This window comes from Ostrinia nubilalis, chromosome 24 (genome assembly GCF_963855985.1).
Source record: "Ostrinia nubilalis chromosome 24, ilOstNubi1.1, whole genome shotgun sequence".
NCBI classification, from domain to species: domain Eukaryota; kingdom Metazoa; phylum Arthropoda; class Insecta; order Lepidoptera; family Crambidae; genus Ostrinia; species Ostrinia nubilalis.
In genome coordinates, this window is record NC_087111.1 from 4,839,749 (window position 1) to 4,855,593 (window position 15,845).

The following is a 15,845-nucleotide window of genomic DNA, read 5'->3' on the forward strand; positions in this document are numbered from 1 at the left end:
ATTATAAGTTTTTAGGTTAAGAATTAGGCATTTGAGCATTCTTCATTTAATAACTTTAGATCCTAAAATTGCTTAGCTACAAGTAATGAAAGAATTTAAAAGATAAATTTTAATGTTGAAGATAAAATTGGAATTCCCGCCAATACGACAAGGATACGTTACGGGTTCTTATTCTATGTTTTTTGTTTAGTTTACCCTATCAATTTGCAGCCTTTAAGTTTGATACACAGCCAACTGATCACAATACATACAACATGAATTAAATTATGTCAAAGTGGAAAACGATCTCGAAACAGCTAATCCTACTACAAATTACCTTTAGCCCATTATATCTATCGCTGTTATTACTTAGGTACTCCAACATCTCGCTATGGGTAAAAGAATGTAAACAGTTCCAAATACGGTAACAGTATTTGACAAAACCTCTCAAACTATCTTGAATAGGTCACTGAGAACTAACAGACCCCTTTCTCCACAGCATCAAACGAACCCATCAAAGACGTGGAGTTAACAGTGACTACCCTCAATTGCGCCAAGACGGCGGCTGAGAGCAGCATGGCGCTGGTGAAGCCAATAAAGACTCCCTTCCATTCCTTGAGGAGGGGCAAAAGCGGGAATTTCACCTCCAGACCGGCTCGGAGTAAGCTTACCAGGTAATTTGAGATTTAATGTTTTACTCGTAAGATTACAAGGTGGACCGACGACATCATAAAGGTAGCAGGAATACGCTGGACGCAGGCCGCTACCAACCGGGTAACATGGAAAGCATTGGACGTCCTATGACTGAGATGATGATGATGATGATGACTCGTAAGATTTAAAATTAATCAGACTTTTTGGAGAAATTCAAAAATGTGACAGTTGTAATCCGATATTGTTTTGCTCCAGTGTTTTTTGTGTGTGCTGTAAATAACACATTACCTTACTGCAAACTTTATTACATTTTATACCTTATACCTACCTATTGCCTATTTCATTGCCTTCATTCGAATCACGAGAATCTGGCCTGTATTTACGAAATATCACCCAAAATTGTCTTATGAAAAACTTATCACAAATACGTACTTAGGTCTTTATGGAAAGAATAGCACATAGAGTGAGAACTTCACTGGTTTTATTTACTTATGGTCAAGTGTAGATCCTAGCTACACAGAAGTTTCATTGGTAGGAACGGGGGGTAATTGCCTCCTAACTGAATTTTTTGCTTTTGATTGCCATTGTTCCTTAAGGACTTTAATACCATCTGCGCATCGTTTTTCTTTGCCATCACCACCAATCAGCTATAACCATAACAGTTGTAAAATCAAAGTGAAACCGAAGTCTGTTGCAGATCCCTCTACGTGGTACCAAGCAGTCAGCGCGAAGGCGAGAGAGAGAGGCCGATAGTGAAGAAACCGCCGAGTGCGGAGCCCAACCACACGAGCGGCGAAACCGAGACCAAAACGAAGCATAAGGGCCGCCTCTGTCATATGTTGTGACGACTAAGTTTCAACTGGTAAGTGGCGCGTTTCAACTGATAAGTGGCGCGTTTCAAATGATAAGTGGCGCGTTTCAACTGATAAGTGGCGCGTTTCAACTGATAAGTGGCGCATTTCAACTTATAAGTGGCGCGTTTCAACTGATAAGTAGCGCGTTTCAACTGATACACTTATCAGTGGCGCGTTTCAGCTGATAAGTTACATGTTTCAGTTGATAGGTTACACGTTTCAGCTGATAAGTTACACTTTTCAGTAAATAAGTGGCGCGTTTCAGCTGTTAAGTTACACGTTTCATCTCATGTTTGACACGTGTCTGCTCATAAAATGTGACACGTTTCAGCTGATGTGTTACATATTTGAGCTGATGAAAGGGACTATTGTATCCCATAACCACTATATAGCACTTAATACTGCAAAGTTCGTTAGACTAAAAATAATAATGTTTAAAATAAAACCTATCTGATCCGAAAAAGGAAGATGTAATAGTTTTTCAGTCTGTCAGAGATTTTTCAAGCGTTTTTTTTAATAAAATTATTATGTTTTCAATTTCGTATGCAATTTATTGGAATATTTTTCTTGCAGGAGTAGCCAGAGCAGTACGGAAAAAGCCGACAAAGTGGACAGAGTAAAGCCGTCCATATCGATCGACTAGTCCGCTCGGACGCTCCTTCACGTCTGTTAAACATTTAGATACTTGTACATTTCGACTATTAGACACTTTTATATTAGCTAGAACAACGTGGGATACCTTTCGTTTCACTTGAACAAAATTATTAAAAATACATTGAATAATGCCATCCAAATTGTGAGGTAGATAGATATAACTGTGCCGATTGCGACTGAAATCCAGGCACGTGATTGGCTGTTCCACGGAAGGACGGTGTCATGCCAAAGGTATGAAACTTAAATAATAATCTTGTTCATTAAAACGAATTTTCGAGATGACACTAAAATGTAATTGTAGTATTTTAATCTCTACGTCGTCGTTCGACGGTATGGTTTCCTGTAAAATCTAGGTAAATGTTTATTCTAATTAATGTATTATTTACATAGACTGTGATCTAGTATTACTTCACGAGATTCTATTTTAAAACTACTAATTAGGACAGCCATAGACTCTGCTTGCTATTAAATAAAAAGTTTTAACGATTCAATAGATGAAAAAAAAAATCTTAAAAATAAACAAAAATCTTCGTCTATGGTCAACTATTTTACTTTTAAAATAGAATATTCGTCTCTTGGCCTGTGAAATAAAGTTTATGGAATAAAACCGTAAGTAATAAGTATGAATTAAGAGATTTTTAATAAGTTTACATAATATCCTCGATCAATTAAATTGTTGATAATTTATTTCAAGTTTTACTTTGTTAAAGCAGAAAGTATTAATATGATGCTAGTCGTTTAGTTTCAAATAATTCAAATTATGACACAATTATTAATAATTATTATTTACATTATATTTTTTCTGAGGCGCGTTGAACTAATACGTCCATACTGCTTATGAAGCTATTAGAAGTGCAACATTTAGTTACAATAATTTTAGTTATGCTTATTTATAAAAAAAAAGGTTGCGAAGGTTATAAAAGAAAAATTATTTATATTTTAATAAATATTAAGTAGGCTCCTTCTGTTTTATGATAAGATTTCGTAAGAAGTGTAGGTATTATTTTAAATATTGATTTATTTTTGCAAAAATAAAAGAGGATTTGTAGTTGATTAGTGAATTTTGTTGAATACGATGATTACTTACTAAAGAAGTAGTTTAGAAAAGTTTAAAGATTGACGAGTTTAAAACATTTCGTGATTAAATCTTCGCTAAGTTAAATAAAAAGCAATCATTTTAATAAAATAAAGTTAATTAAAAATTGTAATTCTTAACAAGTTCTTAAACCAAAACTAAACGCATTTTACAGTAATTTTACATTTTAAATTCTATTTTGAAAGCCTTTTTAATAATTACATGTTTTAAAATGTGCAATTTTTGCTGTTGTTATAGATTTTAACTTGTATGTTAGAAAAATGATTAGGTTTTTTCAATTCTAACTTAGCTGGTACTAGTCATCGTTCTAACATATTGAGTTTTCATAGATTTCAGATGTTGTGAAATAGACTATAATAAACTTTGAATAGGGACTATTGTGACTGTATTTAACTTTATGTATTCAATTCTACAGATTTCCATCTCGTTTTCTTATAAACTGTGTTTAAAATTATGTTTTCCTCGATTTTTTTTTACTTCTGGGTATGAATTTTTTATTTTTAGTTAGACGATCAAAATGTTTTCCTAAAAAATGAGAGATCATGTAGGTAGTTTTACGAGCCCAATAAAAAAAAACTAAAAATAACAAAAAACAAAAATCAAGTTTTATTGATCATTTGAAAATCAGAAATAATAACCCAGAAAAAAGAAGACGAACTCTCAATGCTTTATGCCCAGAAGTAAAAATAAAAAAAACATTGTATCACAACCCAAAGATATCCGTTACGCTTAGTTATAAACTAGAGTAAACCAAAAACAAGACAATGATATTTTGTTAAGTTTTAAGATATTTTTTAACAAAGTTGTTGTTGTGTTTAACTGTGAAGAATTCTATTTTATTATCTGTCAACTCATAGCTAATGAGGATTTAGACTGGTTTTCTGAGTGGGTTTCATGATGTAAAATATTATTTTACAGAACATAAATTCTGATAAACTCATTGCACTCCTTTACGTCGTCGTGAAGTCATGTAAAAAAATATACTACCTACCCGTAACTACAATAATATTACTATGTTAACGCAACACTTCATCTCTTAGATAGAAAAATGAAACATTGCTACCATTCATTTTCTGTCTCTACCTGTCAATATGACGATTTCGTTGGATGAAAAGAGATCAACGTATTCTAGTTATTGGAATTTTGTATACCTACTGTACCTACTTTTTTGTGCTTTTTACTGAAATTACTAAAATCATCATGAAACCGTCAGAAAACTCAGTCGATCACCAGTAAATCTGTAAAAATTACTCCTGGATGTTTTTCGACGAATTAAATATTGTGAAGAACAAGATCTTTTTTATTATTTGGCCCAAGTTCAAGACAACATTATGCGGAATTCGCATAAATCAACAAAACATTCAATCCTGAGGTGTATTTTCGAATGATCGATGAATGTCTGTAAGTAAGATGAGGATGTAAGAGTGCCTAAAGTTCAACGCGTGTCATTAAGATGACATTGCCACAAATTAAGGACATTGCCTCCAAGAAATAATATCCGCATTACTAAACTCCGGTTTCGTTTAGTTTTGTACACCTTTGAAGATGGGAAACCCCTTGGACACCCTTTACAATCAAGCGCTAAAGTACTAAACGAAAGTAATAAATTGTAGCTGTAGTTGATAACAATTTTGAAAATATTTAATTTGTCACCTAAGTCCAGAGGTGAACTTATTAGAATGATGATGACGATGAAGATTTTGATAAGAAATAAGGAGTGTTTCATTCATTTACCCAAGCTTTGGGCCTCATAAGAGGGCTCAAGGTCACCTAAAGAGCGATGGAGCGTGATATGCTCGGAGTTTCCCTGCGTGATCGAATCAGAAATGAGGAGATCCGTAGGAAAACCAGAGTGACTGACATAGCTCGCAGAATCGCTAAAATCAAGTGGCAGTGGGCGGGGCACATAGCTCGAAGAGCTGATGGCCGCTGGGGCAAGAAAGTTCTTGAGTGGCGACCACGAGCCGAAAGACGTAGCGTGGGCAGGCCTCCCACTAGGTTTTTTTTTTTTTTTTTTATGTGATAGGCAAACGAGCAGACGGATCACCTGATGGTAAGTGATTACCGTCGCCCATAGGTGCACCGACGATCTAGTGAAGGTCGCGGGAGGTGCCTGGATGCGAGCGGCGCAGGACCGGTCTTTGTGGAAATCCATGGGGAAGGTATTTGTCCAGCAGTGGACGTCTTTCGGCTGAAACGAACGAACGAACGAACCCAAGCTTTGTGTTTAGCGATACACACAAGACACGTGGTCAAGATTTCTGTGACAAAATGTGCGTGAAATCGTGGGAAGAATAATAAATCATAAGATAAATAAATAAGGTAAAGAAACTTCTGCCATTGACTGTATAAATAAAATAACGCAAAAAATCCACGTCGAAAAAGTTTTAGTAAAAAAAAATCTAAACAAACATCTTAAGGATAATAATTACCAAGCCTAGGTACCTGGTTTTGTTTTGTTTTGCTATCAATTTTTAACAATATATCAAACTAGCGGCCGCCCGCGGTTTCACGCGCGTGAAATTTAGTTTGTCACAGATCGTAATAAATTATAGCCTATATGTTATTCTGGGTTAAAAACAATAATACTGTAAAGTTTCATCAAAATCCGTTCAATAGTTTTTGCGTGAAAGAGTAACAAACATCCAAACATCCACACAAACTTTCGCATTTATAATATTATAGTAGGATATTAGTAGAATAATAGTGACCTTTAATTATTTCAAACCAAACCCGCTACTATAAATAAATTATTCAATTCAGACTTTTTCGACTCCCACTCCAGCGGCACTTAAAAATTATTGTTAACTGTTATATTTTTATTTGTAAATTATTTAAATGTCTGCTCTTGTAACAGCGGTCTAAGCAGATACATAATTTTAGGTTTTATTAATTGTATTTGTATTGCTGTTGGTTTTCCTAGTAAAATAAATTAAAAATAAAAACTTAGGCCCGGTGTCCACCAAGGCGGAGCGGAGCAGATAATTTTTTTGAACAACCAATCGCCATTCACAAAACCATTATTTGCACAAATCTATTCCGCTCCGCTTCGGTGGAAATGGATTGAGTGTTTGAGTGGAGAAGAGCGGAGAAGTGTCGGGCGCACTTGTCTATAAAGAATTTGACAGTTTCATTACAGACAGACAGACAGAGTTTGACAGTGCCGGCGACGCCGCGCTGAAGAGCGGAACGGTACACTTCTCCGCTCGATCCATTTCCACCGAAGCGGAGCGGAGTGAAGATGTGGAAATATTATAGAATCTGATTGGTTATTCAAAAAACTTCTTTACTCCGCTCCGCACCGCTCGAATAACTACATAGGACAAAAATGCGTGTTGTTTTGTGATTAGTAGATTTAATTTAAAAAACTACTTAAATAATTATGAAACTTTACTAATCATAATGACCTGTTACTTTAATTTCAAGCGAGCGAAGTCGTGGGCAATAGCTGGTTTTAATTATCATTTCAAATCAAACTGACTGAAAATGACAATTTTTGTCAGTTAATGACTAGTTTTTGACCAATTTGACCGTAAATGACGGTCAGTCAAATTCAATCACTTTAGTCATTTTCAAAACTAGGCCACCGATGTCCGTTCGGCACATTCGCGACACCCCCGACATTTGCATCTCGAGCGCATCCCGAGATTTGAATTTCGAAGGAAAGCTCGCGTATCGTCTGTTTATATGAAGTTACAATACTGTATGATATTATTACCGTGCCTCTGGTCTCCGCACCGCTTCGCTCTTCTCCGCTCCGCTTTGGTGGAAACCGGGCCTAACTGTTCGTTTATTTATTTTATTTTATTTTGTTTTATTCAGAAAACAAGCAGCTTACTTAGATAATTAGTTGGAGCTTGTTCTGATAACAACTATTAAGACTGAACGTGCCAATACCGATCGTCATTTCTTATTTCAAGCTCGATCCACAATGGCGTTCTTAGTACCGATACTGGTATGTGTGGTATGTGTGTTGTTCTCTTACTATCTGTGGAAGAAGAGTTGTCCTGACACGGACAACGAACCCCCAAAGCTTCCTGGCGGCCTGCCTTTAGTGGGGCATGCACTTCAACTCATAGGAGACAGCAGCCGTAAGTTTTTCTTTCATCATCCTTAAAAATTGTAACAAACTTAAGGCACCTTAAGGGAAGTTTGGTAGACGCGGCACGCGCGGTGTAGGGTACCGTAGTTGCCCGTCGTTACCACAATGTCTTTCAGAAGCAAGCACATACTTCAACTAAATTCACTTGTAATGTTTTCTTCTAAGGATTTTTTATTATGTAAGAAATTTTATAATACATCAGTTGAACGACTATAAATTCTTTAGGGGTCACTTAAAAATTTGGGATTTAGGGATTTATGGTGAAAACGGGCATTAAATTATCTAATATATCTTAACCGTTATACGTTAATTACACTGTTAACTAAAAAGAAAGAAAGAAATATTGTTTACCAGTAGCCGCCCGCGACTTCGTACGCGTGGATCCCGTTTTACCCCCTTATGGGTGGAGTTTATTAAAATACTTTCTTAGTGAGAATCTACGTTTTAAAAGGAATCCCTATCCAAAATTTTAAAACTCCTAGCACTTGTAGTTTCTGAGATTTCGTGATGAGTAAGTGAGTCCGTCAGTCAGTGACCTTTCGCTTTTATGAATATAGATTTAGTGCAAATTCATCATAATTATCATCATACAGATTTGTAGATGAACTTGTACAATTTTTCAGATCTGTGGCGTGTCGCAAACGATTTTGCGAGCAAGAGTTACGCTACAGGCGGGGTAGTTGCAGCTTCACTTGGGCCTAGGACTGTATATGGTGAGTTCTATGATTTTAGTAGCGGTCCGCCCGCGGTAATGCTCAATAAAACATACATCTGTTTTTGCAATTTATTACACCGATCTTGTCGCGACAAGGATAAATTTCCATGCTTTTGTGAAAAATATTATTGGCAGGTAGCTAATAGCTCATAAGATAGGCCTTCTTAATAATGTATATTGTCCGTGGTGCATATCTTTTCATAAAGGTTACTAAACCTATGTTTGTCACCTGTCATCCGCTTTGCAACGGAGGGAAGTCGAACCTTAACTTCGAACTCCTCCTATGTTCTTCTGATTAATTTCGTTGCGGGTCCAATGACAGTTTAACTTTCCCCCGGGACAAACTTGACATTCACTGGTTGGGTTTTATTGGCGGTCAAGCCGAAGCTCCTGGTAACACACAAGATGCAACGGTGCGTGGTGGGAACAAAAGTTGGGAATAGTTTAGCTTTGAGTTAACCGCCTTCTCATTGTAAAAATCACAACTTAGATGACCATAATATTATTTCATGCATTCCGTGACCCAAAAATGGAACTGGTACTTATACAGGTTGCTGGTCCAATGACAGTTTAACTTTCCCCCGGGACAAACTTGACCTTCACTGGTTGGGTTTTTATTGTCGGTTAATGCGGATCCTGGCTACACAGGAGTTGCAGCGATGAGAAAGAGAGGTGGGAATAGTCCCTTAGCGTTCCGCCCAGTTTTCGCACGGGTAGATAATACTCGTAGGTATTTAAAAGCTACCTCTACAACCCGATCGAGCTAAATGCGCACCTCGCTAGGATGCGACTCTCCCTCCCACTTACCCGACACCTCTCCGCGTTCGCCCTGTCCGTACCAGAGCGTCAATGTGACGTCACGGCTGCCAGGTGCTCAGTTAACTCGACCGGGTTATAATGGTGAAAGCACAGAAAGACTTTAAACATCTAACAGAAATATTTTTACAAAAATTAATTGACTCAGATAAGATAGTTAAGATGAAATGAAACAGCTCATTTCATAGTTTATTATTTATCCAATTCTATTCCTATAGATAAAAAATCCATTGAAGTCGAACAACTTCGAAATAAAAAATCTTGTACCAAACTAACATCTAAGTTAAGTACCTACACACGGCCACACTGTTAACTATCCATTTCCGTTTTTGCTTTCGCTTTCATCAAATGGTGATTATTTGCGATAGAATGAGACGATATGACCGGCAATGGGTAGTTAACACTGTTACGGGACTATTCCCACCTCTCGTTCCCACCACTACAACTCCTGTGTAGCCAGGATCTACAGCTTGACCACCATAAAAACCCAACCAATGAAGGTCAAGTTTGTCCCGGGGGAAAGTTAACGCTGTTGCCGATAGTACATTTGCTCAAACTGTGACGGGTAAAACTTGTATGCTTTTCCAGTTGTGACGGATCCTGATGATATAGTCACGGTACTCAACACCAGTTTGAGGAAGGACCATATCTATGACTTTGCAAGACCATGGATCGGGGACGGACTTATTACGGCCAGACGTAAGAACAATACATACACACCAACAGCGTTTCTATGTAGATAACTGAAGCTGAAGTGGCAATGAGCAGGGCACATAGTAGTAGTAGTTCTAAAGTGGAGCACAGCGTGGGACGTCTACCCACAAGGTGAACCGACGAGTTCATAAAAGTAGCAGAATGGCGCTGGATGCAGGATCATTATGGAAATCATTGGGGGAGGCCTGTGTTCAGCAGTGGACGTCCTATTGCTGATATGATGATGATAATGATGATGATGATGATGATGATGATGTGGTGCTCCGCCTTAATAAAAACCAGGCTTAAAAGTTGTTGATTTTGCAAATTGTGCCACTGCTTAGTAAAAATAAATAATAAGTAGGTAAATAGTTTCGCTTTGTATGTCTCCAGCGTCAATTTGGAAGAATCATAGAAAGTTGCTGAATCCGGCCTTCAGTCAGACTGTGCTGTGCAGCTTCATGGGTGTATTTAATAAACAGGCACGGAAACTGGTAAAGGACTTGGAGAAAGAAGCAGGGAAGGGCCCCTTCGACCACTGGACGTATACCAAGCTTATCGCTCTTGAGACCATATGCTGTAAGTATAGCCTAGTAAGGAATCCTCAGACGTACAGTTAATTAACCCTATTACATAGTTCATAAGACAGCGAAACTCTTAACTTGAAAAAAAAAAAACTTATACCTACCTCCTCAAATAAGGTTTTTTGTAAGTAAACTTAATGAGAACATTTTGTTCCTTTCCAGCGACAGCCTTTGGCGTGGATTTCACAGACTCTACGATCCTCAACAGCCAGTTTGTGACAGCTGTGGAGCAGATGTTAAACCTCATAGTGGACCGCTTCCAGAAGTTCTGGCTGCACAGCGAGCACACTTTCAAATGGAGCAACGTGAAAAAGAAGCAGGACGCTTGTTTGAAGATACTGCACAATATGTCTGACACTGTGAGTACCTACCTACAACCCGATAGAGTTAACTGGGTGGGTAATGTATTTTTTTTCCCATGCAATCTGTCTTCAGGAGTACATTCAGCAATATTTCTGTTTATTATTCATCAGTGGAAATTGGGGTGCATATCCTGTGACATGTCCTCATAATTAGAGCAAGTCTTGCGGTACACTTTTTTTAAGTCTCCGGACACTCGGAATTAAGTTATACATAAGGTCATGTGCCAATATGTTTGGGTGTAGCTGCAGTCTGTCTTTATATGCCTTGGATCTTGCTTTTATTTCTTCCTTCACTGTTTTGATCTCAAGATCGTGGTGAAGTCTTTCATTAGTGACATACCACGGAGCGTCCACTATCATTCTCAACATTTTTGACTGGAATCTTTGCAGTATTTCAAGGTAATGTATGTCAGTTTTTTTAATCAATGTAATTCTTTACTTATTTGTAGGTGCTCAAAAGAAGAAAAACTGAATTCGACAACAACAACACACTCCCTGAAAGAACAACTGGAAATACTTCAGGTGAGCACATTTTAATTCAGGAGGAGAATTTAATTCGTAAAGTACGAAAAAAAATAAGTAGCATCTATAAAAATTTAAAATTAACTCTGCCACTGTTTCGGGAGAATAATTTTACCTCGAAATTCTAGATAAAAAATTCAAAGCCCTCATGGATCTACTCCTTGAGTTATCGGTGGAGAAAGGAGTGATGAACGACAGAGAGATAAGAGAACACGTGGACACGATATTCGTGGGTGGCTTCGACACGACCGCCAACGTGTTAATGTTCACACTTCTACTGCTGGGATCCCACCCTGAGGCGCAGGAGAAAGTCCACCAGGAGTAAGTATCATCATCTTCAACATCAGGTTGTTGCATGTACTTAATCGTATCATGTTATCTGTGTCGCGACCTTCCCTGAATCATCGGTTCACCGAGTGAGAGGCCTGCATGTGTTATAAAAATAACTACATTTGTTTTTACCAGGCATACGCGCAGCCAAACGGGTTGGCGAGTATTCGTACCTATTTAGTTATTTTGTTGTAAGTTTTGGCATAATATAAAGAGGTTCTAAATCGACATTCAAAAATCTTATTTAATGTACAAAAAATTGTTACCTATATTATTTGTTTCAACTACCAAATTATCTATACCTTTCAGATTAAAAGAGGTGTTTGGTGACTCAGATCGTGACGTGGAGAAACACGATCTTTCCCAACTGGTGTACCTGGAAGCAGTCCTAAAGGAGAGCCTGAGGCTATACCCGATTGCGCCGGTGCTGGCAAGGCGGCTGGACAAGAACGTGCAATTGACTAAGGGTCACAGTAAATACATAATGTAGCAACAATAATGTAAAATTAAAAGAGTATCATGAATCTACCTTTTAAGGCCAAACATCATTCGTTCGCTCGTTTCAGTTAAAGGACGTCCACTGTTGTACAATGGCATCCCTCAAGGATTTCCACAACGATCGGTCCTGAGCTGCCCGCAACCAGGTTCTTCTTGCGACCTTCACCAGGTCATCGGTTCACCTCGTGGGTGGCCTGCCCAGGCCCTTCAGTCCGTGATCACCACTCGAGAACTTTTGTGCCTCAACGGCCATCAGCTTTACGAGCTATATGCCCGAGCCACTGCCACTTTAACACTTTAAAAATAATAACATAGCATGTCTTAATAGATACCACTGCGTGCGGGACAATACTCTGCTGGTTATAGTAAACTATCATCATCATCAGCATAATATTATACACTTCACTTTTGGACATATGCCCAATATGTGCGAGTTTACGATGTTATTGGCTTGTCGCATCCATATCCTGCTGCAAATTCACCCAATACATGGGACTACCTAAGAGATAGGTCTCCCTAGGTAGTCTTATGAATTGCGTAGTCTAAGTACTGAAACTACGCGATCATGTATCATGTTCTTATTACCCAAAAAACTTTTAGAGAACTACACGCTAGCAGCTGGTCGTAGCTGCTTCTTGTTTCTCTTCAACAATCTCAGACACCCCATGTGGGGGACTGACGTGGACCAGTTCAACCCGGACCGGTGGCTGGACCCGGCCACGCTGCCAGAAAACCCAAACGTGTTTGCTGTCTTTGGCTTAGGAAGGAGGATGTGTTTAGGTAGGTTTTTCTTTCGTTCGTTCGTTTTAGCCAAATGACGTCTACTGCTGGATAAAGGCCTCCCCCAAGGTTTTCCACAATTAACGGTCCTGCGCTATCTTCCAGCCCGTGGTCACCCCTCGAGAACTTTTCTTCCCCAACGGCCATCGTCTCTACGAGCTATGTGCCCCGTCTACTGCCACTTGAGTTTAGCAATTCTGCGAGCTATGTCGATCACTTTGGTTCTCCTGCGAATCTTATTTCTGATGCGATCACGCAGGAAACTCCGAGCATAGCCCGCTCCGTCGCCCTTTGGGTGACCTTGAGCCTTCTTATGAGGCCCATAGTAAGCGACCACGTAGGTTTTTATAATACTGAAACTTGTTTTAGGGAAACTAGCTATTAGCCGCGTGAATTTCAGTCTCAAGTGTCAGCATTTCATCCCCATTTCAATGACTTAGTCGCATCAATTTAGTCGCACGGTGCTTTCCAATTTACCAGAGGCAAATAGAGGAATTAGCAAACACTCCTCACGTTGGCCAGGCGGGTTAGGGAGGCCTGATGTTAGTCGCCTCTTACAACATCCACAGAAAGAATGAATCTGTTCTATTCTACTGTTCTACTCTGTTATTAAAGAGATTACATACGAGTATATTATGTATTTCAGGCAAAACCTACGCGTACATGTCGATGAAAACAACCCTCGCTCATGTTCTCCGAAAATACCGCTTCAAGGGTGACCACACACAACTAGAACTCAAATTGGACGTGATGCTGAAGCCAGCGTCAGGTTACTACGTCAGTGTTGAGAAACGGCATTAGAACTAGTCTGTAGAACTTTTGTAGATCTTTTATATCCTTTTAGGGCGATTAAAATCGAAATAATGTATTTTAAAAGCGACACAGAGTCGCGGAGTCGCGACGACGACTAAACAATTATGAATTTTAATAAGTCGCCGTCGCCGCCTCTAGTAGCCACGATTGTCGCCCAAGGCCCAAGGTGTACTGTCGCTATAAAATAAATGTTGATACTACTTAGTTGTGTTTTATTATCTAAATTATTACTTAAACATACCTACTTATGCTTTAACTATCATTGAGAAGAAGCGTAAAGTACGACCAGCTTGGTCGTTTTGATAATTTGAAAAAGAAAAATTGGTTTAAGTTAGTATAATTATTAATTATAAGTCACAGTTTGGAAGAGCTTAGTAAAAAAAATATTTCCAAACTATAAGTACTCGATTAGTTTAGTTTAGTAGTTGCATTCTGGTCATTGAATGGAAATATGCATTTATTTGGACGTTCTACCTAAATAGAAGTTACTAGCTTTAGCCTACCTACTTTATCACTACATTGTCTGCGTGTTTCGCAGTGTTAAGAAATATTTTAATGAGAAAGTGTGGAATAGCAGACGGCACGTAAGGTGGCTTCCACGTGCTCGCAATTACGATGCCCACTCAACCGCGCGATTTCGTGCAAAAACGCGATATCCATAATGATGTAATGTATAATGTCCCTGAGAATACTCCAGATGTGAATACTGTTGTTGTATGTTTGTAGATTAATAGAATCAGTCTTTCCGGTGATTTCGTAAAAGACGATTTTAAGGAACAAACACGCAAAGATCAGACCTCATTACCTCAACAACTCCTCCGGACAGCATGAGAAGTGTAACTTAACTTAAGGTCCTATGTCCCGTAGATGGGGCAGAGGGCGTCCACAACAGTCCTCCATCGCGTTCGGTCTTGAGCTTCGCGTTTGATCTTGCTCCAAGTCTTGCCGATCTTCTTCGCCTCGTCTGCCACAGAGCGCCGCCACTGGGGCGACCACGTTTGCGTTTTCCTTGGGGCTTCCAATCCAGATCATGAGAAGTGTAAACCTATCCTCTATTTGCCTCTTATGATGACGATCGCTTGAAGATACTTATTTTCACTTATTATTTTTTTAAATAAAAATAAAGGTTAAATACAATTTTCATAAAAATACAGCAAGCAATGAAACAAAAATAAATCAGCAGTGGGTTCTGGCTGGTGGATTCTGTAGTAAAATCGACGAAAAGTACAGTGAACAGTTTTCTAATGGAAAATACCGTCGTCTCGGCTACAATAGTGTTACCATAGGACTTCCACCTTCCCGATTAACCAACGACCTTAAGAAGAAGCAGCTGTCTTCAGGCAGTGGTGGTGCAATAAAATTATCACTTCACGGGATTTATTGCAACAATATCTATTTTAACGGTAAATAATATTTACCCTCCCGACGTTTCGGCTCGGTTGCACGAGTCATGGTCGCGGGCAGACTGAAGAGATGCGGCGTCGTCTGCTCCGGCGCGATGAGTTTTCTTCACCCACCCGCATTTGCACAATATTTTCGTCAGTGGTACAGTCAGTCCGACAAACTACACTAACAGTGTCCGGGTTTCTCTGAGACGGCCTAGAACGCGATTTGTACTTCGTTATCACCGGATTCCACGCTGATGATAGGTTAAATCCATCTTCTCGATTGAAATTCTTATGCTTTTTAATTTCAATGGCTTCACGTATCAACCTAACATGGTAATGCCTATCAGTTGAGAGGATTTTCGGGTCATGAAGTTCCATCCAGTGATTAACGTCCGAAGTTAACAAATGTTCAGCTATCGCAGATTTGCACGTCTGTTGGTTCTTTACAGCCGCTATGTGTTCTTTGACTCTTTCAGCTATAGACCGCTTAGTTTGTCCTATATAAGAACTACCACAGCTGCAATCGATCTTATAGACACCCGGCGTCTGAAGAGGTATAATATCTTTTGGCGAGCGAATTTCCTTCGTTACTTTTGACAACGGACTATATACAGTCTTAATGGAGTATTTGTTGAGTACTGTTCCAATTTTATCCGTTACCCCTTTCACGTACGGAAGGAAAGCTGGTTCCCTGCTCACCATTGGTTGCTTATCCCTCTTGAGCCTCCTCTCCATTTGTCTTGTGGTAGCACTGTAGCCATTCCTTCTTAGTACCTCCTTCACATGTTTTAGTTCCCCTTCCACATGTTCAAAAAAATGCAACATAATAGTTTAAAATATTATAAGTGGTGGTGCAATTTGTGACGTTCTTTGGGGCTAATAAGTATCAGTGGACTGCCATTGACTGAAAAAATAATAATGATGAAATATCAATTGCGGTGTGTAAATATGAGTATCTAATATTCAAAACCAGTTCAAATTAAGTAGCTAATAAAGGCTTGCAGT

At 38.8% G+C, this 15,845-nt stretch overlaps 2 protein-coding genes across 2 annotated transcripts in view; both read left to right on the forward strand.

Moving 5' to 3' along the window:
• Positions 1 to 4,529, forward strand: part of LOC135083896 (cGMP-specific 3',5'-cyclic phosphodiesterase-like) — a 127,630-nt gene extending 123,101 nt beyond the window's left edge. Inside the window, exons 17-19 of the mRNA XM_063978651.1 lie at positions 479 to 653; positions 1,331 to 1,495; positions 2,061 to 4,529. Coding sequence (XP_063834721.1) covers positions 479 to 653; positions 1,331 to 1,478 — 323 coding nt within the window. The 3' untranslated portion in view covers positions 1,479 to 1,495; positions 2,061 to 4,529. The remainder of the gene's footprint in view (positions 1 to 478; positions 654 to 1,330; positions 1,496 to 2,060) is intronic.
• A 2,635-nt stretch (positions 4,530 to 7,164) lies between these two features.
• LOC135083759 (cytochrome P450 4C1-like) lies at positions 7,165 to 13,589 on the forward strand. The gene is made up of 10 exons (XM_063978497.1): positions 7,165 to 7,328; positions 7,963 to 8,052; positions 9,459 to 9,569; positions 9,957 to 10,142; positions 10,310 to 10,506; positions 10,959 to 11,031; positions 11,160 to 11,352; positions 11,671 to 11,822; positions 12,460 to 12,639; positions 13,286 to 13,589. Exons 1-10 carry the CDS (start codon positions 7,169 to 7,171, stop codon positions 13,438 to 13,440), a joined length of 1,497 nt encoding a protein of 498 aa, XP_063834567.1. The 5' UTR covers positions 7,165 to 7,168; the 3' UTR covers positions 13,441 to 13,589.
• The last annotated feature ends 2,256 nt before the right edge of the window (positions 13,590 to 15,845 follow it).

Bases quoted from the DNA above. Each gene is read 5' to 3' on its own strand.
- LOC135083759 (XM_063978497.1), top strand. From the start codon at position 7,169: ATGGCGTTCTTAGTACCGATACTGGTATGTGTGGTATGTGTGTTGTTC. The intron at 9,570-9,956 runs GTAAGAACAATA...GTATGTCTCCAG, and splicing joins CGGACTTATTACGGCCAGAC to CGTCAATTTGGAAGAATCAT. The intron at 10,143-10,309 runs GTAAGTATAGCC...GTTCCTTTCCAG, and splicing joins CGCTCTTGAGACCATATGCT to CGACAGCCTTTGGCGTGGAT.